The 25438-nt window shown below is 40.0% G+C and overlaps 1 protein-coding gene across 6 annotated transcripts in view; it reads right to left on the reverse strand.

The window, feature by feature from the left end:
* Window positions 1-24979, reverse strand: part of LOC132268730 (protein translocase subunit SecA, chloroplastic) — a 51090-nt gene extending 26111 nt beyond the window's left edge. The window contains exons 1-6 of one of the 6 annotated variants that reach the window (XM_059769530.1): window positions 24332-24979; window positions 23657-23729; window positions 10066-10272; window positions 2778-2881; window positions 2472-2651; window positions 1651-1869 (exon numbers count right to left, since the gene is read on the reverse strand). In XM_059769530.1, the coding sequence (XP_059625513.1) occupies window positions 1651-1869; window positions 2472-2651; window positions 2778-2881; window positions 10066-10272; window positions 23657-23729; window positions 24332-24805 (1257 nt within the window). In that variant the 5' untranslated portion in view covers window positions 24806-24979. Of the gene's footprint in view, window positions 1-1650; window positions 1870-2471; window positions 2652-2732; window positions 2882-10065; window positions 10273-23656; window positions 23730-24331 lie in introns of all 6 variants that reach the window. The other 5 variants (XM_059769529.1, XM_059769528.1, XM_059769527.1 and 2 more) reach the window with 5 other exon arrangements.
* Between the last annotated feature and the right edge of the window lie 459 nt (window positions 24980-25438).

The following is a 25438-nucleotide window of genomic DNA, read 5'->3' on the forward strand; positions in this document are numbered from 1 at the left end:
TATGATAGGTTAGAATCATGAATGTAACTTACCATATTAAGATATGATAGGTTAGAATCATGGGATTTGAACTTATTTACACATATATCTAGGCATAGGATATGCAGTGATTTTATCACGTTTCATTTTTTTTGTAATATAACATGTGCTCTTTTTAGTATACAAAGACCATAGTTGTGAGCCCATGAATGTGTGATTATTTCTCATTCAAGCCTTTTAATATTTTTCTTGTATTTCTTCTTGGTATTAGAGCCAGGGTGGTTCGACCGCAACGAGGGCGTTGCAAATTCGTCACCACCCATTCAAAAATGGTTTGAAAAGGCATTGTTGGTGGTTTGTGTTAGCCAAGATATGTTAAGCCTAAAATCATGGGATTTGGGGGCGTAATTTGTGGGATTTGACCACGTAATAATTGTAATAATTAGTAGGCATAATTAGTGAGATTTGCCCACGTAATTATTGTAAATTATATTTCTAACTAATATAAAGACATGGGTGTAGCGATGACAGAAATATAACCCTTTCCTAAGTATTGTATCTCGGTTAACAATATAAATTTTATTTTTTTAGATTTTTATATCTTATTTTACTTTTTATGTCTAGGTTGGCAACTTGATTTATGTTCCACTCAAAAATGATAGGTAGGTTTTCATTTAAAGGAATTGTGTCTCTAACTTGGAAATAGAAAATTCTGAGATTTTTTTTCCATCCTTCCCCCCATTTTGGGAAATTTTCTTCAATAACCTGAATTTCCTCAAATAAAAAATAAAAACTAATAGCCTGAAGATAATATTTTATTTTCCCAGAACTTTCTAGTGAACAAATAGAACCGAAGCTTAAAGAATAAAAGAACCCTTCAGATAATCATTTTTTGTAGTTCCCTAGAAATAATCATTTTATCCAGCATTACGGTAAATTTTGCTAACTGCACAGCAAAAGCAGGCAAACAAAATTAAAATGGGTCCAGAATTGGAAAACATTGTGAAATTAGTATATGATAAGAAAATGAAAAAGAAAAATAGCCAAGATGATTTGTTAGGGTGGATAATTAGTTAAAAAAAATGAACAAATTGTGCATCAAAAAAGCTAGAAATGGCCTTGATTGGAGATAAATACAGGAAAAGCCAACTAAAATAGTTTGGTCATGTCCAAAGAAATATGGAAGGCAAAGAAACATGGTCATAAAATGGGTAAGTCCACAATGTGGATGTTGACAACTTGACATGGATGTGTGGTAAGACAAAAAAGGATAGTATTAGACATAAATAATTTCCTGACATGGTGGAAGTAACACTCACTGGTGACAAAATGAGAGAAAACTGACTAATACTTTAATCATATGCTGGAAGATGAATAACTGCTCCAAATGCACCAATGAGGAAGACATGGTTCACGATGAAAATAACATAGGTGGAAGGGAATATAAAATACTCGTCGATTGAGATAGTAACGGAATAATGGTAGCATATGGTGTGGTTTTATTGAAGTTATTAACCTAGCAAGAACAGAAACACAAAATGGGATACATAGAGAAATCTCATATTGTTGAGACAAGGTTTTGCTGAGTTCAGCTGAATATGACAAGAAACATAAACGAGTCAATATGATTATCTTTTCCACTCAAACTACAACTTAGATAAACAGAATCACCTGCATAACTCGACCAGTAAACTCATCCACTATTAGGACCTCCTTGCCACGGATAATGTAGTTCACATCTCTAAGGAAAAGTTCTTTTGCTTTGATTGCATTCAGAACATAAGATGCCCACTGTTCCCGTGGATCATATAAATCTTTTACATCTAGGATTTCTTCAGCATCTGCATAACCCTGTTCCTTAAGTAGAACAGTTTTCTGCTTCTCATCAACCTGCAACAACAATCTTGGTGAGTTAAGAGCAAACATGTTCTCTACTACTGGTCTAACTCTGCCTTGGTGACTTTGGGTCTTAACTTCTAAGCGAAGGTTACAAGACTGGTAGAGAAAAGGGGGAGAAAAAATTTAAAAAAACAAAAAAAGGTTTTCTTCTGACCGCTCATTACAAGAAAATGGACAAGTATTATTTACTGAGAGAGAAATAAAACTCAGTGTTTTATGCTTTACATGTAATATACAGTTGTCAACCTTTGGATCAAGAAAATTTGATGACTACAAATTTCAAATAAGATTAAGGGTCAGTGGCTGCACACAGTCTTACCCTAAATAAACCATCTGAGAGCCAATAACATATATTAAACTACTTGAGATCACTTCATATAACACTCGCAAGGACAATAGTTTCAAGTAGCTCAAGTCATATAATGGCCAAAAGGACTCCATTTTGCATATTTCACCAATTACTAAGAAAGTTTGATGTTCAATAACCAAAATAAACCGAGGACTAATCTAATAACAAAAATCGATCACTAAGCACTAGCTTGATTCCAGTTAATTTAATTTAAAAGAAAATCACCTCTAATATAATTTCTTACAGTGTAATGTATATCTCGTTCAAAGGCAGCGGCTATCTTAGCAGCTTTATAGTATCGATCACTTGGTTTTTCGGCAGGTCCCGATATGATGAGAGGAGTTCTTGCTTCATCGATAAGGATGGAATCGACCTCATCAATTACACAATAATTGAAACCCCTCAAGACAAGCTCATCAACACTCTGCAGACCAGAATATAGTGAGTCAGGATGGTAATGGCATTAAGCAAGGTCTAAAATTAAATAAAGGAAATAAGAGTATACAATAATGTTTACTAAAAGAATTCGCATAGCACAAACTTTACTTTCCGTGGCAAGATTATCTCTCAAGTAATCAAAACCAAGCTCACTATTGGTGACGTAGGTGATGTCACTTAAGTAATTTTCCCTCCGCTGTTCACTTGTCATATTCTCTGCCAACATAATCACCCCGTTGTTAGAGTACAGTGTGATATTTTACATTCAGAAGCCAGCATCTAAAACAAAAATCAGAGGCTTAAATATGAACCAACTCTGACAATGAAATTCTGTAATCCATAACAATGAACCCAACTAACATGACCCAACTAACACGATGACATGCAACTAATCTATTGCACTAATGTGAAAATATTGAAATAATAAGTAAATCAATGACGAAATTTAGGGGTGGCAAAATGGTTCATAACCCATCAACCTGCCAATATCCGCCCGCTTTAAACTGGATATGGGTGAACCATTTTAAAATACGGATCAAAATGGGTGATCCATATTCAACCCATTGTTATAGAGGGAATGGGCTGAATATGGGTCACCCATATTTCACCCATTATATAAGAGACCCACATTCACCTCCTCTATTTGACCCAAGTTCACCTCTTCTCTCTCTCTAAAACTCTCTCACATTATCTCAGATTCAATCTCTGCCTTTCCCACTCTGTCTCTATAAAATTCTCTCTCTAAGATTCTCTCTCTCTCATCTGCTTTCTCTCTCTAAAATTCTCTAAAAGGTTATTAGTTGTTATAGCCAACGACCATTTTGCTTAAGCAGGTTGTCTGGGCCTTCTAAGTCAGGCCTTGATCTTTTGCTAATGTTCTTATGCCAACAAGGCTTGCTGGGCCTCTTTTGAAATATATGCCCAAAACTCATGCTATAGACTAACATTTGCACATATATACAATTTGCTTAATTTCCGTGAAAAAAAAAAAATGCAAACTAATGCCTCCAAACAGCAGCTATACAAATAGTGGATTCTTGGACTCAAGTTGTTCTTTACAATTCCAAAATAATCTCATCAAAACCCCATTCCAAACCCCACCCTCTTAATTTCTTCACATTTTCTATACCCATCTGTTTCTCACGAGTCATGACAATCAAGAGTGAAAAATATTCTTTTAAATTATCTATAGATTTTTTTTTGGGTAGTGATATTGGCATTCCAAAAACATACTGAGGCGCTCCACCATGTTCATATAAAACTAAAATGACAAAAGTGCCCCTAACATCTATTTGAATATATAAACTCCATTACAGGTATCATCAGCCATCCTCCTCTCTCTCTCTCTTTCTTCTTCTAATCTCTTCTTAACCAAAGCTAATTGATATTTCCAAATATCTTTCTTCTTCTGTGTCCTCCACAATCAACCCTTCTCACTATCGAACTTTTTACCATAGAGTCATGATTCTTACCGGTGGCGATATGCAACTAAGCGGTGGTTCTGAAGATCAGAGGGGGCAAAAACAGTGCCTGAACCAATCAAATTCCAGCAATAGGGTTGTTAAGTGTTCGCCAAAATGCCTCACATAAAGCTGTTACCGCCAGAGAGAGAGCAGGCATTGGCGGAATGTTGGTGGAATAGACAGTTGGGTTTGACGATGATGATGAAGATGAAGTGACGTAACTGGTGTTATTCTTGCCCCGACAGATTACAGCTTGTTTGCCGCTGGCATCAATGGCGCAGAAGAAGCCATCTTCCTGAATGCGTCAGAGATTGACCCCATTGATCTTTGATGCGAATCCAGTGGAAAGATAATAAGTGGTGTAAAGTTGTAGAACCCAAACAGTGTTATGCGGAGGTTGTCCTTGAAGATCTGGAACTGATGGAATTGAATCAGCACTGTCATGGATGATAAGATGGTCATTGTTGTTGGTCTTTGAGCTGTTCTTTGCTAGTGAAGTTTAGGCTTATCAGTAGATTATAAGATTATCAATTAAAGAGAACTTCTCACCCTCCAGAGAGTTGAGAGTGAAATCGGCATTTTTGCAAAAACTTTGTACCACAAGAAAGAAAAGAAAAAATTTGAAATTTAAATGTCAACTCCAAATTTCATATTGTATGAAACTGCTATCATTTACAAAATTTTCTTCTACAAACTCTTAATACATGTGACAGTGGCATAATAGAGGAGAGGAAAGTGATAGAATTGCCCAGGAAGGGAGAAACGAAAACAAGACACTTTTTTGGGTAAATAAAAGAAAGCATTGATGGCTGGATAAATAGCTTTTGTTTGGGCATAGAGATCGATCGGAATTGATACAGTACTGGAGACATGGAGATAAGGGGCCCTTTTGACCTTTTATTTTGTAAAAATAAGGTTGGAGTGCCTTAGTATGTTTTTGGAGCATCAATATCACTACCCTTTTATTTTTAATTGTATTCCCCTTTTATTTCTCAATTTTTAGTTGCAATGTTGTAACTTAGTTTTTTCTACCTAGGTTCTTCTAAACTTTAATTATAATTTATATTTCACTAAAATCCTAACTTTATTGTTTCAAACAAAGCACATTATAGAATTTTCAAAATAAATTGAGGGATTTACGTTATCCATACATATTTTTACAAGCTTTTATCCATCTAAAATCAAAAAATACAATGATAAAATTATCCAAAATAATAACAAATTTTTTCCCCAAAACTGGTCGGTGGGCATGACGGGTTGACCCGGACCATTTTGACCCAACCCGCATTCAACCCGCTAAGAGCGGGTTGAATATGGGCCACAACCCATATTTGCCCCGGCACAAATCCAACCCAACCCGCCCATTTGCCACCCCTAACGAAATTGTATAAGAACATTATAGTTACTGCAGATGATTTTAATATTTTCAGGAATGTAAATCATTTATACTCAGGGAGCAGAGATAAGAGGCAAATAACTGAATCAAGATTGAAGAAACAAGATAAATGGTCAGCTGTAAAAAACAAGAAACAAACAAAAGAAATCAGCCTAAGGGAAATGACAATATTGAATATGTAGAAATGTAAAGCTTAAGATCTCATACAATAAATAGGGCAATTATACTTTTCACTACCCAAAGTTGATATGAACTTAACTTTGATCCCAAAACTTTTAATTTTAATAAATGTGACCCTGGACTTCTATTTGCAGTGCAATGGAAACCCTCCGTCAGCCTCCAAAATTGATTTGGATGGCAAAATTCATGTGCATCTCACATGAGATTTAATTAAGGGAATTGGAGGTAATTAACATATGTATATCAATGGCAGTCTGTAGCCAAAGCACAATACATCAGGTCAGATCAAATTGTGGATCAAAAACAAAGTTAAGAGCGAGAGAAAATAGAGAAAGAGTGGCAGAACCAGCCTGACAGATTCAGACTATGGTATTGACGAGCAAGACAAGGAGGGAAAAGAAGGAAAAGAAAGGGCTCAATAGAAAGCCCAAAGGCATGTAAACACCGTCCCTACACATCCTCCAAAGCCTCTATTTTTTCTTGAACCCAACCAACAGTTAAGTGGTGTAATTATACTGGATGGTGGTTGGAGGCACTTAGGTGGCATTTTTTTTTTCTTGTTTTTTCCTTGACAAGAAATTCACACACCCATTTGCCCCTATGTACCTTCAACAAAACAGGCATCAACGCCTTCAACGGATAGGTGCATCTGCTCTTGTTTCGGTGAAGTGGCTAAGTTGGAGAGTTGAACCCTGACCTTCTACCTTGTGAGGTGGAAGAGATACCACTGGGTTGTACTCTATGTGGTAGTTAGGGTCATTTAACAACAATGGGGACGGTTCATGGTGGTAATGCAAAAGAAAGACTAAGGGGGTGGCGAGATCCTCTACGTTCTCTTTGTAAAACTTGTTTGGTTATAAATCTCAGATACCACTTGTTGTTCCATAAAGTACATACGCATCTAAGTTTCAATCACAAAATAGTAATGAAAGTAAACAAATATATGAAGCAATAATATTTTAAGCAAGATTGTTAAAATTAAAATCCTACGCTGGATCAATGAGAATGGAAATTGTGAGTCTGGATTTTCTATGAAGAAGGGTTTTAACGAATAATGGAGTGTTTCACAACTCCTGGGATGGGAATGTTGGGGAAGAAGATGGGTGGGAGAAAGTAGAGAGAGAGTAAACGGGGCATAACTGTTATGAACTTCTTGTTATCCCTTTTCCACAAACTGGCATGCCCTTTTATATTGTTTTCTCACATGCCAAGAACTGGAATATCAATTAGTTAATGCTGGTGAGTATCTCATCTTTTAACGTTTTAGCCAAAACGTGGACAGTTGCAAGGTGGTCAGCGACCAAAGCAGCATCGCCAAATTCACCCGTTTACTTACCCAAGCATGGATCTGTGAAGGGCTCAATGGGGGGCCCCCACTGAAATTTTTTATTATTTCATTTTATACCCCTAAATTTATATTTTTTTGCATTTATACCCATAAAATTTTGAAATTGCACCCACTGAAATTATGAAAAAAAACCCTCTATATAAATTTGCCCCCCCTCATATGAATTCCTAGATCCGTCCCTATACTTACCCGATCCCAACTAACCCCTAATATAAGCCTCCATGCCTTGACAAACCCATAATCCAATGGGGTACTATGCAGCTGACTAATTGTGATTGCAACACAGTAATGTGGTCACCAAAACAGCCCACAGTAATCATTTTGCTCTTCTGTCCTCGAATAAACATCATCCACGTCTTCTTAAGCCAAATGGCAACCATACGCGACAAGACCAATGTTAACGCACAAAACTGCCTTGGCTGCGACACTTAGCAGTATGTTCAGATCTTGGGATTACACTGCAGGTAGACTTCATTTCCCACAATGCAGTCATGACCTTTCCTAGCCCAAGGCTGCCTCTTGCTTAGGACAACAGCGGCTTCATCCTCTCCCTACTTTCCTGAAAAGGGAAGTATCCTCTTACAATAATACCTGAGGATATTTAACCATTCCAAGAATTCACAAAATACACTATGAGCACGTCTAAAACCGGTGAAAAATACAAAAAAAAATTAAGACATATTTTGAACATATAAACTTCCAAAAACTCTCTTCAATAATTTTGGAGCACATTCACTCTCACATAAATAAAACAGTACAAGCATAAATAGCTTTTAGATTACATAGAACTAAATATAAGATGAAAAGTCCTTCAATCACCATGCATCAATGATCATTCATTGCATCAAAATATTCAATTTTCATTTGAGAAAAATTCTAAAGAAGATCTTTTTGATTGTTGAAATAGTAATTTAAATAACATTTATAAACTCTTTATAGCTATTATTTTAAACCCATTTTCCTCAATTTTTGAGATTTAAAAAATAATAATAAAAAAATATAGCAACGGGAATGTTTAAGAACAGGATACTTTAAAGAGCAATAGAAAGGAAACTTTAAATTCAATCTATTTTACAGGTCCACATAAAAAAAAAAATTAGAGACTACATTATATAATAAAGAAAACCTACAGTGAGCCCACATTAAAGAAGCTTAATGGGGTCATGGGCCATATTAAAGAAATCTAATAGGGCCTTTTCCACAGGTCATTATGCAATAGCCTTAACGGCCTAATGGTAAAACTGACCCTAGTTAGCGGATGAGAAGAGATAATCCTTTATATATTGCAAAGAAAATATAGTACAGAAAACTTATTAGCAAAAATCAACATCAATTCTAATCTCACAATCACCACCTCCTTGCTCAAAGGTATCCAAGCCCTGAACCAACGTCCTTTTCCATGCACACCCCCATTTCCCAAGTCCTAAATCAATATTTGCTTCCCTACTCCCTAGTATTCTCAGCCTCTTCCCCTCACATCTCTACAAACACTATGAAACTTCATACTCATATCTCCCTCATGCATTGAATCTGACATGAGGCAACATCTCCTCATAAGTCTCAAGTAATAACCTACTTATCTAGTACAGAAACCTAAGCTAACCTCCTTGAAAAACAAGAAATATAATTTCTTATGTCCCAAATCAAACTATAAACGATAACTTCTATTTTTAAAAAAAAAAAAAGAAATATATATATATATATAATAGAAATCATTCACACACACACCCATACACAATAATGCTATTTTCTGAACTGTTACGACAAGCGCAGCAAACCAAGAATCACGCCAGAACACAAATTTATGTGGTTCAGCACAAGTTGTGCCTACGTCCGTGGTGAAGATCCCGCAAAATTTTTCACTATGGGAAAATCAGGAAATTACAAGTTTCAGCCCCCAAACCCTAACTCTCACTCTCGCTCTCTTTCTTGCGATTTTCAGTGCTCTCTCATTACCCGTTCCAAAGCCTAAACACCCTTATATAATGAGCTACTACAAGAGAGTTCTAAACAGGGTCCATGACACGCAAGCTCACTGTTGTGACCAGGGCCGAGAAAAAAATTGGGCCACAACATCACACGAACAAAAAGGAATCTCCGTAAAAAACTCCAAGCTTGTGCTACAATTTTTCCCTCAAACAAAAATTAAATAAGATTTGCAAAAATAGGGTGTCACATCGTGGCAACAAATCAGTTTGCTAAAGGTTGTGTTATGGATGATCGGCAACGGCTCAGAGCTCAATTAGCAAGAATGGCAACTCATATGGACATCATTAACCCGACAAAGTGTTTTTGAAATAACTGACTTCGGTCTCCATCCTATATTACCTGTACTCGGGTACATGTATCAGGTGCGGGGTATATGACTTAAGTGTTGGATACGTGGACACATCTTGCAAACTCTAAACATGAATATGTTATATTAAAGTGTACTGTGTCGTGTCATTATCCTTTAAAAATATACTTAATAATAGTTGAAATTATATGGAATAGTGTGTGTGTGGGGGGGAGAGAGAGAGAGAGAGAGAGATTTCGTATACATCTGAAGTAGGAAACCTCTCTTTGTTCTCAAATTTGTGTTTTTTTTTTTATCATTCTTTGATCATCAAAATTAGAAAATACATTCATCTGATTTAGGTACATGTTCTAACTACAGATCCCATGCCCATGTCCTGTCGACACGGATTCATTAAGACTCGAGAAATAGGAGAGTGTGGTAACACAGTCTATGTCTCTACTTAACCAGAATATAGAATCATTCAAAATGAATTTTTTAGTAAATTGACAGAACCTCTTAAAGATTGCACCTTTTGAAAGTTCCATGGAAAGAGAGAGGGGAGGGAGGTCTACGTAATGAGATCATAATCAAACAATGGCCTTTTGAACTGTAAAAAATCTTGAGGCATGAAATACATACCTACAAGCACTGAGATGATTTATCTCCAACTAATTGGACATGATCATATATCAATCTTAATGAACAGATATCATATAAATAAAGAATGAGACATACGTTGGATTAAGCCAACCTTCAATCCAAGAAACCTGGGAACTTGACCGACCCACTCACAATCTCGCCGTGCCAGATAATCATTGACAGTGACAACATGAACTCCTTTCCCGTTTAACGCATTCAAATAAGCTGGTAATATAGCAACCAGGGTCTTTCCTTCTCCGGTCCTCATTTCAGCTATTTCCCCCTTGTGAAGAACCATGCCCCCTACATAACCAGAAAATAAGGAACAGAAGAGCTTCACACATACGAAAATAACATATTTCTTAGCAAAAGAAAATATGAAAAATAATTCTTTAACTACTCTGCTTTGGAAGGGATGGCACTAAAAGTTGTAGAGAGGGAAAGAGGGATCTAAATATTTGGGACACAACAAGAAGTTGTCTTCGATACTTCAGTTATACTATACAGGCCATCATTTGACAATGTAATGCATCCTTGAACATCAATTTGTCATATATCATGTGATAATCTATGAATTAATAACTTCGTAATATGTATTTGTTGACTTTAAGAGATAATCAAATCAAAGAGTAAAGTATAAGAAGAAGAAGAAAAAGAAAAGACAAAGGATGAGAGAAAAAGAGAGAGAGATGGGGAAAGAGAGAAAGAATGAAACAATACTTTCATCATTCCACCACATTATATTTATAATATTAAGTTTTAAAAATTACACAAAGCACCAACAACACTCCCCCTCAAGCTGGTGCAAAGATATCTATCATGCCTAGCTTGACTAACATATTTTGCAAGCAAGTCTTACTCACACCCTTAGTCAAAACATCATCAACCTGATCATGTGTTGATGTATGGAGTACAAATCAGCCCAAGACGAAGTTTTTCCTTGATGAAGTGCCGATCGACTTCGATGTGCTTTGTCTTGTCATGTTGAAATGGATTATGGGCAATGCTAATAGCAGCCTTGTTGTCATAATACAACTTCATTAACTCGTGAATAGGATAACCCAACTCACCCAACATCGTTCGTAGCATGGTTGTCAAAATCCCGATTTTGAGTCCAAAATCCAAAATCGATCCAAATCTTGCAAAATCGTTTAGAATCGGGAGTAGAATGGTAGAATCGTACGATTCTACACGATTCTACAAAATTGGTTGTTTGGGCTTTTATTTTTGGGCTGGTTCCTTTATTTTTGGGTTGGTTTCTTCTGGGCTACAAAATAAAAGAGGCTTGGCCCAAGTATAGTATACAAAGTTAAATATTTATTCTATAAAAGATAAATTATTTTTCATTAGTGGCAGAAAATGAAATATATATATGTATATATATCAATTATTTTTACCATGTAGGTCGATGTTCCATAATATATTTGTGTTTAATTATAAAAAATTAAAAAGATCAATTATATCTCAAAGATGCATACACATGGCTAAAAGGTTAGGATTAAGTCACATCAATATCAATTATTTTTCATTAGTGGCAGAAAAAGAAATATATATTTGTATATATATCAATTATTTTTACCATGCACGTCGATGTTCCATAATATATTTTTGTGTTTAATTATAAAAAATTAAAATGATCAATTATATCGATGCATACTTGTGGCTAACAGGTTTAGGCAAATTTTGGTTTCATGATCAATATTTTCATTTGACTAATTTTTCTTTTTTTTTTTTAATGAAGGCTTATTGTATATATTAAAAATTAAAAATAATTTAAAAGCTTAGAAGACTTGCCGGATATTCCAGCAGAGGTATATAATCTTGTAGTCTAAACTGATAGTATAATGAGATCGAGTTAATATGTGGTTCATTAATTTTGTTGTGCTAACTCTTGATTAATTTCATTCTTGTGACTAATAAGGTCACATACACCGTAACACTTGGATTGGTGGACAAAAAGGTCTTTTTTATTTCTTCACTTTTCGGAAAAAAAATAAATAAATAAATTTCCTTTTCATATGTAATTTTAGTTTCTAACTTTGGAGATGGTTGAGTTAGGATTTGAGATTTGTAAACTCATGTTATTTTGAGCTCCATTCTCTATTATTGATATTCGAACTTTGGAATATATGTAATATTGTGCGTTTTGGCCTTATTTTTGTTATATTTTACAGCTCTTATTGTTTAAGAAGTTAGTTTCAATTGTTTTTTCACAATTTGGTTACGATTCACGATCCGATTCTACGATTCTGATTTTACGGAGTCCAAAATGATTACGCATAAAATCTCGATTTTGACAACCTTGGTTCGTAGCCATAACAACTCACAAACTCCATGTGCCATGGATCTGAACTCAGCCTCTGCATTAAATCTAGCTACTACAGATTGTTTCTTGCTTCGCCATGAAACAAGACTACCTCCACCAAATGTGCAATATCCTAAAGTAGATCATTGATCTGTCACAGACCTTGCCTAATCAGCATCAGCATAGGCTTTAACACGCAAGTGGCCAAGACGGCCAAACAATATCCCCTTACCAGGTGAACCCTTGAGGTAGCAAAGAACATGATGAGCTACCTCAAGGTGAGGTGTACGTGGAGCATGCATAAACTGACTAAAAACACTAACAGCGTAGGCAATATCTGGACGCGTGAGAGATAGGTAAATCAGTCTCCTAACCAATCACTGAAATCTCCCCACATCGTCTAATGGGTCTCCATCTACATCACTGAGCCTACGATTATGCTAAATGGGAATATCAATAGGTCTAGCTCCAAGCTTGCCTGTTTCAGCCAACAAATCTAACACATACTTCCGTTAAGAAATGAACACCCCTTTCTTCAATCTGCACACCTCGATGCCAAGAAAGTATCTCAATGATCCGAGATCTTAAACCTCGAACTATGTCCCCAAGAATGACTTCATTCGATGAATCTCTTCTGGATCATTTTCATTGATAACACAATATCAACATATACAATAAGGGTAGTGGTGCAACCCTGGTACTTCTTGATGAAGAGAATATGATTTGCCTGACTGTGTGTGTACCCTACTCTTTTCACAGCAGTGTTGAACCTCTCAAACCAAGCACGTGGTGACTGATGAAGAGAGTATGATTTGCCTGACTCTGTGTGTACCCTACTCTTTTCACAGCAGTATTGAACCTCTCAAACCAAGCACGTGGAAAACATTCTTAACATCCAACTGATGTAAAGGCCAATTCAAATTAGCTGCCAAAGAAAGGACACGTATAGAGTTCATTTTGGCAACTGGAGCAAATGTTTCCAGATAATCAATACCGTAGGTCTGAAGCCCTTTGCAACTAACCAGGCTTTATATCTCTAAATTGTTCCTTCTGCATGATACTTTATTGTGTAGACCCATTTGCAGCCTATTGGTTTCTTACCCCTAGGTAATGGAACAATATCCCAAGTACCATTCTTCTCAAGGGCCTTCATCTCTTCCAGCATAGCTTCCTTCCATGGAGTTTGACTGAGAGCATCTGAAACACTAGAAGGAAGAGATATAGAGGAAATACACAAAATGAAAGCACGATATGTTGGAGATAAGGCATCATACGATACAAACTGAGATATTGGATGTTTTGTACAACTATGAACACCCTTACGATAGGCAATAGGGACATCAAGATCAATAGGAATACAATTGGGAAAAGAATCAAAAGTATCAATGTCAACTGAGGGCTTACTTGGATCGAGGGAGACTTCTTGAAGGAAAAGGCCTCTAGAAGAGAAGTTTTAAAAAATTGCGTGCCAAAGGAGAAAGTTTCCTTATAGCAAAGATGCGGCCGGAGTCCACTACTCCGACCAATCACCGGAGTCATAAACTCCGCTGAAATCCTCTGTTATTTCCTTCATTCTTCCCTTTTTCTGTTGGTGTTGGTGTTTGCGGTGATTCGGGGTTTTTTTTGTGGCTTTCATGAGAGCTCTCAACGGTCAGAGGCCTTCTTTTCTGGAGGTTGCTAGTCTTCCTCGTCTGGATCTGAAGGGTGAAGTGGAGTGTTTCTCTTCCTCCGGTGATTTCGTTTTTTCAGTGGATGATCGCAGTACGTCTTCTCGCGAGCGTACGCTTAGGGCTTGTCTGGTTGGGAGATTTGATAGGGAGGTGGGGTCTCTCGAGGACATTGAAGATTGGGCTACGAGGGTTTGGTCGATCTCGGCTGGTGTTAGGGTCTCTACTTTGCCGGATGGACTTTTGATGTTTCGTTTCCCATCGGTCATGGAGGCTGTGAAAGTTCTTGATTTTGGAAAGAAGACATGGGGCGACGCTCAGTTGTTTATTGACTACTGGTACTACAAGGTGGGGTGTTCTGGGCTGAGAAAGAAGTTTAAATGCCGGAGAATTATTGTGTTTGGTCTTCCTCTCCACCTTGGGTGTCAAAAACTTTTCGTTGCTGTGGGGGACCTGTGTGGTGGATTCCGGGACATTGAGGCGGTCAAGATGAGTGATACGGAGAGGATCGTCATCACTGAGGAAGAAGGTGGTGTGATTCCGGAGGACAGTCAGCGAGCTTTTCGCATCTCTCTCACAGAGGAAATCGCCCCTTCTATTGAGCCGATCTCTAAGTTTTGTGCTAGATCTGGTTCTTCCAATTCTTCGGAGGTGACGACTAAGGGGGCTCTTTCGTCTCACATATCAGCTTTCTGTGGTGGGCGTGAACCGGTGATTCCTAGGAAGACTCTACAAAGTCGCCGAATGCAGGGACAGGGACGAGTGCATTTCCACGCGCCGGAGACGAGTAGGAAGGAACACCTGGTAAGTGGGACACGTGGTTGGAGGACGTTTCCCCCCCGTTGTGAGTGGAATCCAGCTAAGGGTGCACATGCCTTGGCACGTGAGGTGGTCGGGAATTTAAATTCCTCTCTTGACGAATCTAGTTGGAAAGGGCTTAACCAACGTGGGCCTGTGAAGGGTGCCTTGAAGGCTGATGGCAGGGCCGGGCATTTTAGGCCCAATTCGATTAGGCGCTCATCTTCTTATGGATCTGGGCTTGAAGGTTCGCGGGCTATGAATAGGGATGGACAGGTCAGGTCCAATCTTAAGCCTCTCTCTTCTTCTCGGGCTTCTCTTGCTAAGCCCAATTTTTCTAGCTTTAGAGAAGTTGCATGGGGTCCAAATAGAAGCCTCTCGATTTCAATTAATGGGATGCAGTCTAAGCCATCTTCTGTAACGGCTTCTAGAGGCGATTCTCACATTTTAGTTGCTCCTAAGCAACCGAAGAAAGATGCGAGACACTGGAATCAGGTGGAAAAGGAGAATTGGGTCTCTGTGAGTTCGAAGATGATGAAGGGTCCTAGTCCACGAATGAAGACTTTCAGGCATGGTGCTTGTTGTTAGAAATTGTTATCTGGAAACAGATTTGGGTTGCTCCAGTCATGCCCTTCTTGTGAGGACGAGACTCGCAGCTGTGCCACCCTCAAGGAGAATGTGTCGAGTTGGCCCAGCAAGTCTGGGAGAAGATGGCCCAGAAAGGATACGTAAAAATGGGTCACCCGCCAAACTCCTGAACCGGGTAAGTCCCCCCCTTCTTACTCTCGTAATTCTTCCTTTTCTCAGTCTTCTCTCTCCTCTCCTTCTTGTGGGTTAAGGAGGAAGGAAGTGGGGAATGAATTCGCTGGTTTGTCACGGAGGCTCTCACCAGTGGCTGAGGTGGGAAATGAGACTGTTGTTACAGCTACTATGGGGTGTGAGTCTTTTGGACCGTTAGAAAGGGATGGGACGGTCGGTTTGGTTGTGGATGGGGGTTCAGATCGTGCTAGCAAAGGGCCAGAGGATTCTTGCTCGGAACTTTCCTCTTCTTCTCATCAGAGGGTTAAGTCTGGATGTGACATGGGGGGTTTGGTCAAGCCTCAGCTGGATTTGTCTCCCCCTAAGAGGGATGAATTGGTGCCATCCCAATCAGTTTGTGAGCCTGACTTGATGACTGTTTGCGTGGGAAAGGATATCCGTATTGTTCTTAATGAGGAATCAGCCTCTCTGTTGGTGAAGGAGATACAAAAACATAGACGCCTGACTAATGTGCCTTCGTGTGATACAGCATCCCTTGATAGTGGGGTGGATAGTGGTGCTGAATGGGAGACCTGTGCGGATGTGATTGAGGAGGGCAAAAATGGGGAGGCTGATAAGAACTGGGAGGATCAGAGTCGGTCCTAGATATGGTCTTGTGGGAGGAGGAGAGCTTTTCGGATTTGGGTTTGGTTGACCCTCTGGCAATTGTTCATCCGGAGGGGGTGGCCACTGATCTTGTTAGGGAGGAGTGTGATGATCTTGGCAAGGACTGGGTTTTGAATAACATTGGTCCCACGAGTGATTTGCTAGGTGTTTCTTGCAATGGCAACCGGGAGAAGGCTTTAGCTATTCTTCAAGCTACGGCAGAGGGGAAAGAAGGGAAGATGATTCAGTTTTCTAGGAGGAGGAGAAAGAAGACTCAACCTTCTTGGAAAGGGGAGAAGGAGCTGCGTAATCTCTGTTGTGATGTGAATTTTGATGGGGCTCTTGTGGGGGAGAAGGTGAAAGGGGGTGTTAAGAAGGGAGGGAGGGGTAAGGGGGTGAAGGGCGCTATTGTTTTTCCATGAAGCTTCGACTTCTATCCTGGAATGTCCGTGGCCTCAATGACCCGGGCAAGAAAAAGGTGGTGAAGATGGCGGTGAGGAAATGGGGGGTTCATTTGGTGTGTCTCCAAGAAACGAAGATTGATTCTATGACTGACAGAGTTGTCAAGAGCCTTTGGGGTAGTAGATTCGTTGAGTGGGAGGCGCTTGATTCAGTTGGGACTTCCGGAGGTATTCTCTTGATGTGGGATAGGAGATGGATGGATAAGGTGGATGTGTGTAGGGGGATGTTCTCTCTGTCATGTGCCTTTGTGTTGGAAGAGGATGGCTTTCCTTGTGCTTTTTCAGGTGTCTACGGGCCGGTGGATGATTGTGAGAGGCCTATGCTGTGGGAGGAGCTTAGTGCGGTTCAAGAGATGTGGTCTCTTCCTTGGTGTGTGGCAGGTGACTTTAATGTGATTAGATTCCCGATGGAGAGGTCTACAGGTGGGTCATGGACTCCGGCTATGAGGCTTTTCTCGGAATTCATAAATGATCATCAATTTATTGATCTCCCTTTGGAGGGAGCTACTTTTACTTGGTCTTGCGGTAGGGAGATGCCTACTTTTTCACGCCTGCATAGATTCTTGATTTCCGGTGAGTGGGATGAGCAATTTTCGGATGCAGTTCAGGCTGCGTTGGCTAGGGTGACGTCAGATCCCATTCCTTTGGTTTTGGATTGTGGAGGTTTGAGCCCTCGTCGTACTCCGTTCAGATTTGAAAATATGTGGCTTAGAGCGGCGGACTTTTAGGGTTTGGTGCGGACTTGGTGGGAGGAGGACATGGTGGTGGGTACTTCGAGTTTTATCCTTGCAGGAAAGCTTCGTATTCTGAAAGATAAAATTAAAATCTGGAATAAGGAGGTGTTCGGCAATCTGGAGTGGAGGAAAAATAGGGCCCTCGCTGATATTGCAGAGTTTGATCGTTTGGATGCAGCGGGAGGTCTTGACGACTCTCAATGGTCTTGGATAACAGCTTGTCAGGCTGAATGTGCTGAGATTGCGGTAATGGAGGAGATCTCGTGGAGACAGAAATCTCGGGCTTTGTGGCTCAAAGAAGGTGATCGCAATACTAAGTTTTTTCATCGAACGGCCAATGCACATAGGAGGGGCAATCATATTGGTTAGATTTGGGTGGATGGTTCGCTGTTGACTTCCGATGAGGAGGTGCGAACGGGGATTGTTTCTTTTTATCAGAGGTTATATACTGAGCCTCTGCACTAGAGGCCAAGACTTGATGGTCTTCATTTTGACTCTATTTCAGTGGAGGATATGGATGGGCTGGAGAGATCGCTTACGAAGGAGGAGGTCCTGATGGCTTTGAAGAGTTGTAATGGTGATAAAGCTCCAAGCCCGGATGGTTTCACTATGAGTTTTCTACTGGAAAGTTGGGAGGTGGTCAGACAGAAGATTATGGGCACTTTCCATGAGTTTCATTCCACTGGGAAGTTCGAAAAGTCGCTGAAGGCTTCTTTTATTGCTTTGATTCCAAAGAAAGGGGGAGCTTCTGACATTAAGGACTTTCGTCCTATCAGTTTGATTGGGTGTTTGTATAAGCTCATCGCTAAAGTCTTGGCCTCCAAATTGAGGGGGGTTTTGGAAGGTGTTGATTCAGAGTCTCAAAACGCGTTTATTGGAGGCAGACAGATTCTGGATTTCGTTCTTATTGCCAGTGAATGTGTGGATTTTAGGCTTCGTAGTGGCGTTCCTGGAGTTTTGTGTAAGCTGGATATTGAGAAAGCCTCTGATCATGTTTGCTGGAATTTCTTGTTCTATTTGCTTGAGAGGATGGGTTTCAGTGAGAGATGGAGGAAATGGATTGTTACTTGCGTTTCGTCTGTCAGATTCTCGGTGCTGGTTAATGGTTCCCCTTCGGGGTTTTTTGGTAGTTCTCGTGGTTTGAGGCAAGGAGACCCCCTCTCCCCTTTCTTGTTCATTATTGTTATGGAGGCTCTTAGTAGGCTGATGAGGAGGGCTATTTCATTGGGGTTGTTTCGGGGTTTCAAGATAGGTCCTGAGGCAGTTCATCAATTGGAGATTTCTCACTTGATGTTCGCGGATGATACATTGGTTTTTTGTGAGGCAAATGTGTCCCAATTGAGATATTTGAGATGTGTCCTGGTCTGTTTTCAGGCTGTTTCTGGTTTGAGAATCAACGTTAGCAAGAGTGTGCTTGTCCCTGTAGGGGAGGTTCAGGAGGTGAATTCCCTGGCAGCTGTCCTTGGATGTAGGACGGGTTCCTTCCCTATCTCTTATCTGGGTTTGCCCCTGGGGGTCTCCTCAAGAAGGGCAGGTTGTTAGGATCCAGTTATTGAGCGCTTCGAGAGAAGGTTGGCTGGATGAAAAAAACAATATCTCTCGAAGGGAGGAAAAGTTACTCTAGTGAAGAGTGTCTTTTCCAGCCTACCAACTTATTTCCTCTCCCTGTTCCAGATTCCTACTTCTGCTGTCAGGAGACTTGAGATGATTCAACGTAACTTCCTTGGGGTGGTAGGGGGGAGGAGTTTAAGTATCATCTTGTTCGGTGGGAGCAGGTTTGTAAGCCGTTTAAGTCAGGAGGCCTTGGGATTCGGAGGTTGGCCCCTTTCAACAGGGCCCTTCTTGGCAAATGGCTTTGGAGGTTTGGCAGTGAAAGACATAGACTTTGGAGGAAAATCGTTGCTTGCATGTTTGGGAGGATAGAGGGGGTTGGTCTGCTAGACAGGCTAGATCTGCTATTAGCAGTGGTGTGTGGCAATCTATTGGGAAGGGTTGGGATGAGTTTTCTAAGCATATTAGATTCAGAGTTCGAGAAGGGCGGAGTGTACGATTTTGGGAGGATCCTTGGTGCGAGGAACGTCCTTTGTGTCAACAGTTTCCAAGGTTGTTCAGGATTGCTGTGAATTGCCATGCTTTGGTTGCTGACTGCTATCGCCTTGATAGCGGTAGGTTATCTTGGAATGTTCGGTTCCAGCGAGCTTTCCAGGATTGGGAGCTGTATGATGTCACTGCTTTTTTGGATCTTTTGTATCGTCAGGAGGTGGAAGGCACGGGGGAGGACCTTTTGACTTAGGTGCCTTCTTCGCGGGGGACTTTTCAGGTCCGGTCTTTCTTCTTCTGTCTTTCCAGTTTTCAGTCTCCCTCTTATCCATAGAAAACGGTTTGGCATTCGAAGGCTCCTCTTAGGGTCGCCTTTTTTGCTTGGACTGCTGCTTGGGGCAAGATCCTAACTCTGGACAATTTGAGGAAAAGGAGACAGGTCATTGTTAATCGGTGTTGTCTGTGTATGACCGATGGAGAGTCTGTGGACCACCTCCTCTTGCATTGCCCAGTAGCCTATGACTGTTGGAGTCTTATGTTGGGTCTTTTTAGCGTTCAGTGGGTTATGCCTCAGACCTCACAAGGTCTTATCGATATTTGGAGGGGACAGATGGTGGGGGCTCGAGTTCGTGACTTTTGGAGGGCGACTCCCTATGCATTTGGTGGTGTATATGGAAAGAGCGCAATTGAAGATCCTTTGTTTTGTTCTCTCTTTAGTTGGGGCATGGGGAGAGATTGTTCTTCCGTTGAGGAGTATTTGGAGTTTTTGGGGTCTTTGGATCCCTAGGCTTTTTTGGTCTTTGTTCGTGGTTCTTGTACAGCTCTTGGGATGTGTTCCCCTTTTGAACGCCTTCTAATTCATTTTTACTTATCCAAAAAAAAAAAAAAATCATTAGCTATAGGAGGACCAGACATAGGCACCTCAATAAGAAGCTCCCCCTGAATGGGAACAAACAAAGGAAGGGGGCATTCCCTTTGAATGAACGACAGATTCTCTACCTGTATAGTAGTCTCCCCCAGTAGAGAATCCCGAACAGTGGGAAAAAAAGGAACAGACTCAAAAAATGTAACATCCATGGAGACAAAGCGATGACAAGTGGTAGGGTTGTAACACCGACACCCTTTCTGAGTGGCAAAGTATCCAAGAAAGACACATTGGATTGCCTTAGGGTCCATTTTGTCCTTGCAATGATGAATGTGAACATAACAAACACAATCAAACACTTTCGGAGGGACAGTGAACAAGGCAGTGTGATGGTGTAAGACGGAGAAGGGGGATTGATAACCAAGAACCTTAGAAGGAATGCAATTGATAAGGTATGTAGTTGTTAAGGTTGCATCAGCCCAATAACTTTAGGCACTCCCATCCCAATTAGAAAAGAACGGGTCACCTCCGTAATATGACAGTGTTTTCTTTTAGCTACACCGTTCTGTTGTGTTATATCAACGCGGGAGGTTTGATGGATGATCCCGTTATCAGTAAAAAAAGGAGGCAAGACCACCATACATAAACTCTCCTCCATTATCAGATCGAAGGATTTTGAGGGGACAACCAAACTGAGTACGTACCATCTTATTAATGGTTTTAAAAATGGAATGAACTTCATCTTTGGCTTTCATAAGATAAAACCAAGTATATCAACAAAAGTCATCAACAAACACAACAAAGTAACGAAAACCAAGTAATGAAGTAGTAGATTCAGGACCCCACACATCAGAATGAACAAACTGCAAAGGAGCTGTACTTTTATTAATACTAGTAGGATAAGAAACATGATATTGTTTGACAAGAACGCATGTTTCATAATTTAACTCAAAAGATTCAACAGAAGCAAACTGGGGAAGCACATACTTCAAAACAAGACGAGGTAAATGACCTAGTCTATTATGTCATCGCATTAACAGATCTTTATTGACATTACTATTCTTAACACTAGATTGATTTGCAACATAATAAGAAGTTGGCCTGGTGTTCAGCAAATAAAAGCCATTGTCCTCACGTCCACTTCCAAGCGTCTTTCCCGTATCCAAGTCCTGAAACACACAGTGAAATGGATAAAAAGTTACAGTACAAGTCATGCCTTTTGTAATGTGACTGACAGAAATGAGGAGGTTATTAGTAAACTTTGGGACATGAAGAACAGATGATAAGGTAAGATTAGGAGAGGCAGAAACAGTGCCCTTCCCCGCAATGAAGGTGAAGGTGTCATCAGCCACTCTAACCTTATCCTTACCAGAACATAAACTGTACGAAGAAAAAGCAGATGCCATACTAGTCATGTGACCAATGGCTCCTGAATCAATGATCCAGGGTGGGCCACCAGATAATGTGGAAACCTGATGTATCGAATGAGAGGTATTTGTCTGAGCGAAGTTAAAGGTGGAAATGGAGGCATTTTGAGCTAGTAGATGTCAATGAGCATCAAGTTCAGCCCCGGACAAAGAACTCGGTGGCCCTGAGGAGACATAAGCAGTAGAAGTAGTGTCACGCTCTGCAGTATGTGTCGTAGACAACCCCCTAAATGGACCAGGCCTTGGCCTAGCATTCGCATGTGCAAGAGATGGAGTAGGGCGACCGTGTAGATTCCAGCATGCTTACCTAGTGTGGCGCGTACGCCCACAGTGATCACACCTTAACTTGCTCTTGTCATCATGTTTCCCTCCTTCTGGATGATTGGGCTTGTTCCATTGTTGTGTGGCAAGAGTAGACCTCTTAGGCAATGGTACTTCTAACTCAAGCTTAATGTATCCAGGTGCAGACATAGCCTTCATTCTACTCTCCTTAGCCTGGATATACGAAAACACATCTCTAACAGAAGCAGGGGCTAGATACCTGTCTAACACTTGTACCCTGGCATGCTCGTATCTCGGATGCAGACCACCATAGCACGAAATGTTTTAACATCAGCTGCACACACAAGTATGTAGTCTTGGTAGTGATCTAACTCTTCCATGTAGAGTGTGGTAATATGTAGCAAGAGTTTGGTCTTCCAGCTTGAATCTTGATATATGTTGTTAGAGTTCATACAGTTTTGCAAAATTACCAACCGAGGAATACGTCTCTTCTATAGCCTGCCATAGCTCTTTAGCTGTTTTCACAAACAGAAACCCTTTGTTGATCTGTGATTGCATTGACTGCAACAACCACGTCATAACTAGTGCATTACTTATACCCCACTCTTTGAATTCAGGATCGCTCTTGGAGGGATTCGTTACAGTCCTTTTGATATGGTCGATCATTCTACCACCAGTCATATGCATACGAGTAAATTGAGCCCACTCCATATAGTTTGTCTCATCCAGCCTAACTGTCGTAATACAAAGGCCTAAATGGTGATCACCACAACCTCCCTAGAGTCAAACTTGGGGAAGACCCAGCTTCTTTTGAAGTCACATCTGAGTCAGACATTTTATCAAACAATTTCTGGGTATTAATCCTCAGAAACAAAAACTGCAACAAAATATGTAGAGAACCACCTCTCTAACACACAAACTTCAACTAGAAAGATTACCGTCTTATGAGATGCATAAAAAAGCAACCACACCGTCACCACACAAACCCTAGAAAGCAACAAAGTAGGCCATACCAGAATCGCGAACGACGAAGAAAAAGGCGTTGTTGTAGAACCTCGCGAACGCGAAAAAAAAAACAATCGAGTTGGATCCGCAGTACATGTGGATATGATTAACACTACTTCCTTGCAAACAAATCCCATCTTAGAATCTCTTCAAAACCCTTCACACCCACTAGGTTTACACAAACTTGCCCTAGGGTTTTAAATGCACACCTAGAGCTTTACAAACCATGCTTTGATACCATGTTGACTTTAAAAGATAATCAAATCAAAGAGTAAAGTATAAGAAGAAGAAAAAGAGAAGAAAGAGGATAAGAGAAAAAGAGAGAGAGATGGGGAAAGAGACAAAGAATGAAAGAATACTTTCATCCTTCCACCACATTATATTTATAATAATTAGTTTCAGAAATTACACATAAACCCAACATTATATAAGTAATAACAAATAAGCCCCTGACAACAGTCTCCAATTGTGCGTGTGTGTATTTTGTAAGTACACGGACATTTCCAGCCTCTCATAGGTAAAAAAGTTGCGCTAGTTTGACGGTGTTCAAGTATCCACCAGAAGAAGTATCCTAGACTGATGCAACTCAACATAGTATTACTCAATTTCCCTGCTCGATTTCAGTTTTTGCAAGTTCTTATTATTGGGAAGGCATTCAAACTTACGACAAAGTCAATAAAACTTGAGGGTATACTTCACCTATCAGTTGGACATCAAAAGGACGAAGGCCTAGAACTCTTTTCGAAGCCTCTCTCACAATAGCAAATGCTTCCTGCAAGATAAAAATTGTTTCTTTTAATAAATACATGCCACTGCATTTTCGACAATAAACTGAAAAACTAAAAAAGGACAAGAAAAGCTGCAAGGATTGTTTCTTCTTACTGACTAGGGACTAAAATTACAGAAAACCTAAGTTATCAGTGGATTAAAAGGTACCACTTAATGAACATAAAATTTTACAGGTACCACTGTAAAATAATCTGGGCGCTTTTTGGTTTTCATTGTCAAGCACCCTGATGCCCTAAAGTTCCCCCAACGTGGTGAAGGTGAAACTAAATCAATCAAGTTATGAAATAATTTTCAACCAGAAACCAAAGTTCTCCTTCTTATTCATTCGTGTAGTCAGAAAAGTTTTTTAGAGGGTCCATACCATCAAGCTGAAAATTTCTTTTCTTCTTTTCCAACAGATAATACACAAAGTTGGTTTGAATCCAATCCAGGAGAGGTTTCGATCCCCTTTTTATGATCGGGATTAGTCAGGGATGTTAAAGTGAGTGTGGGGAATACTGAGTGCATACATGTATGTGATATGGCTATATATATATATATATATATATATATATAAAGGAAAGGGGAAAGGGAGGGAAGACTTACAGGTAAAATAGAGTCCAAAGAATCAGCGTGACGAGCGCGTTCCTTCAAGAGGGAAGTCTTCTCCCTCAATTGGGAATCGGACAAGGCTGACATCTGGGTTTCCATCCCGTTGATGAGTCCAACAGTTGCGATGTACTGCTGCCTGGTTGACTCCCCAGTGTCGTTGGTTCCCTTGAATATCCCACCCAAAAGGCCTCCCAAAGATGCCATGGCAGGACTATGACGACCACGACGACGATGATGAAGATCTCTTCCTTCGATTAATTTTAATTTTAATCTAGAAGTGTTTAGGGTTGTGAAATCGAGGTGGTGTTGTTCTCTCCTCCTGGGGGCGGAGGAGGAGGAGGAGGAGTAGGAACCCACCAACCAAGTAGGACTAGGAGGAGGTTTGGTACTAGTATAATTTAGGGGAGAGAGGGAAGAAAATAACGAGGAGGAATCGGAGGAGCAAAACAACTGATGCTTCAGCGCCATTTTTCAGTGCAAGGAGACAGAGAAGATTAATATACTGATGATCTGGACCAAGAATTCCAGAGAAGAACGCAATGCGGATATTTTACTTACTGATAAACAGACAGAGGGCAAGAGGAGGAGGGAGAGAGAAGATGTTAGTTAATAGTATGTTAACATCCTTCGTCTAGACAGATAAGGGGGTGTGAGAATCAGAAAAAAGAGAGCGAGTAAAAGTAGTTATGGATAATATACTTCCACGTGCTTCCTTTTCCTTATATATTAAATACAAACAGTAATGCATACACGCAACTTACATCCTCCGACACGTCCGTCACCGGGTTGTGTCTTATGTTGCGCAACTCCCCAGGTCAACTTATTAAATTTTCTTTGACGTGAAAATGGAGCGAGTAACGATACATTAATTACCAGGCCTACTATATGTGATTGTTCGTTAAATAAAAAAAAAATAGAAATTCTTTATATTTGGCGTTGACCAATCAAATTAGGTGCAACAGACTTTTCACTTCCCTATCCTGATAAGAATAAAATCCTCCGCTTCACCATGTGCCCACTATGTCATGCCACCCAAATACTTTCCAATTCAACTTACCTTCCTAACCTAGTCGTCATGCAGATTGCAATAATAATAAATAA

Source organism: Cornus florida, unplaced genomic scaffold (genome assembly GCF_030987335.1).
Source record: "Cornus florida cultivar Cherokee Brave unplaced genomic scaffold, ASM3098733v1 CherokeeBrave_3.0.0_Hap2_Chr08, whole genome shotgun sequence".
NCBI classification, from domain to species: Eukaryota; Viridiplantae; Streptophyta; class Magnoliopsida; order Cornales; family Cornaceae; genus Cornus; species Cornus florida.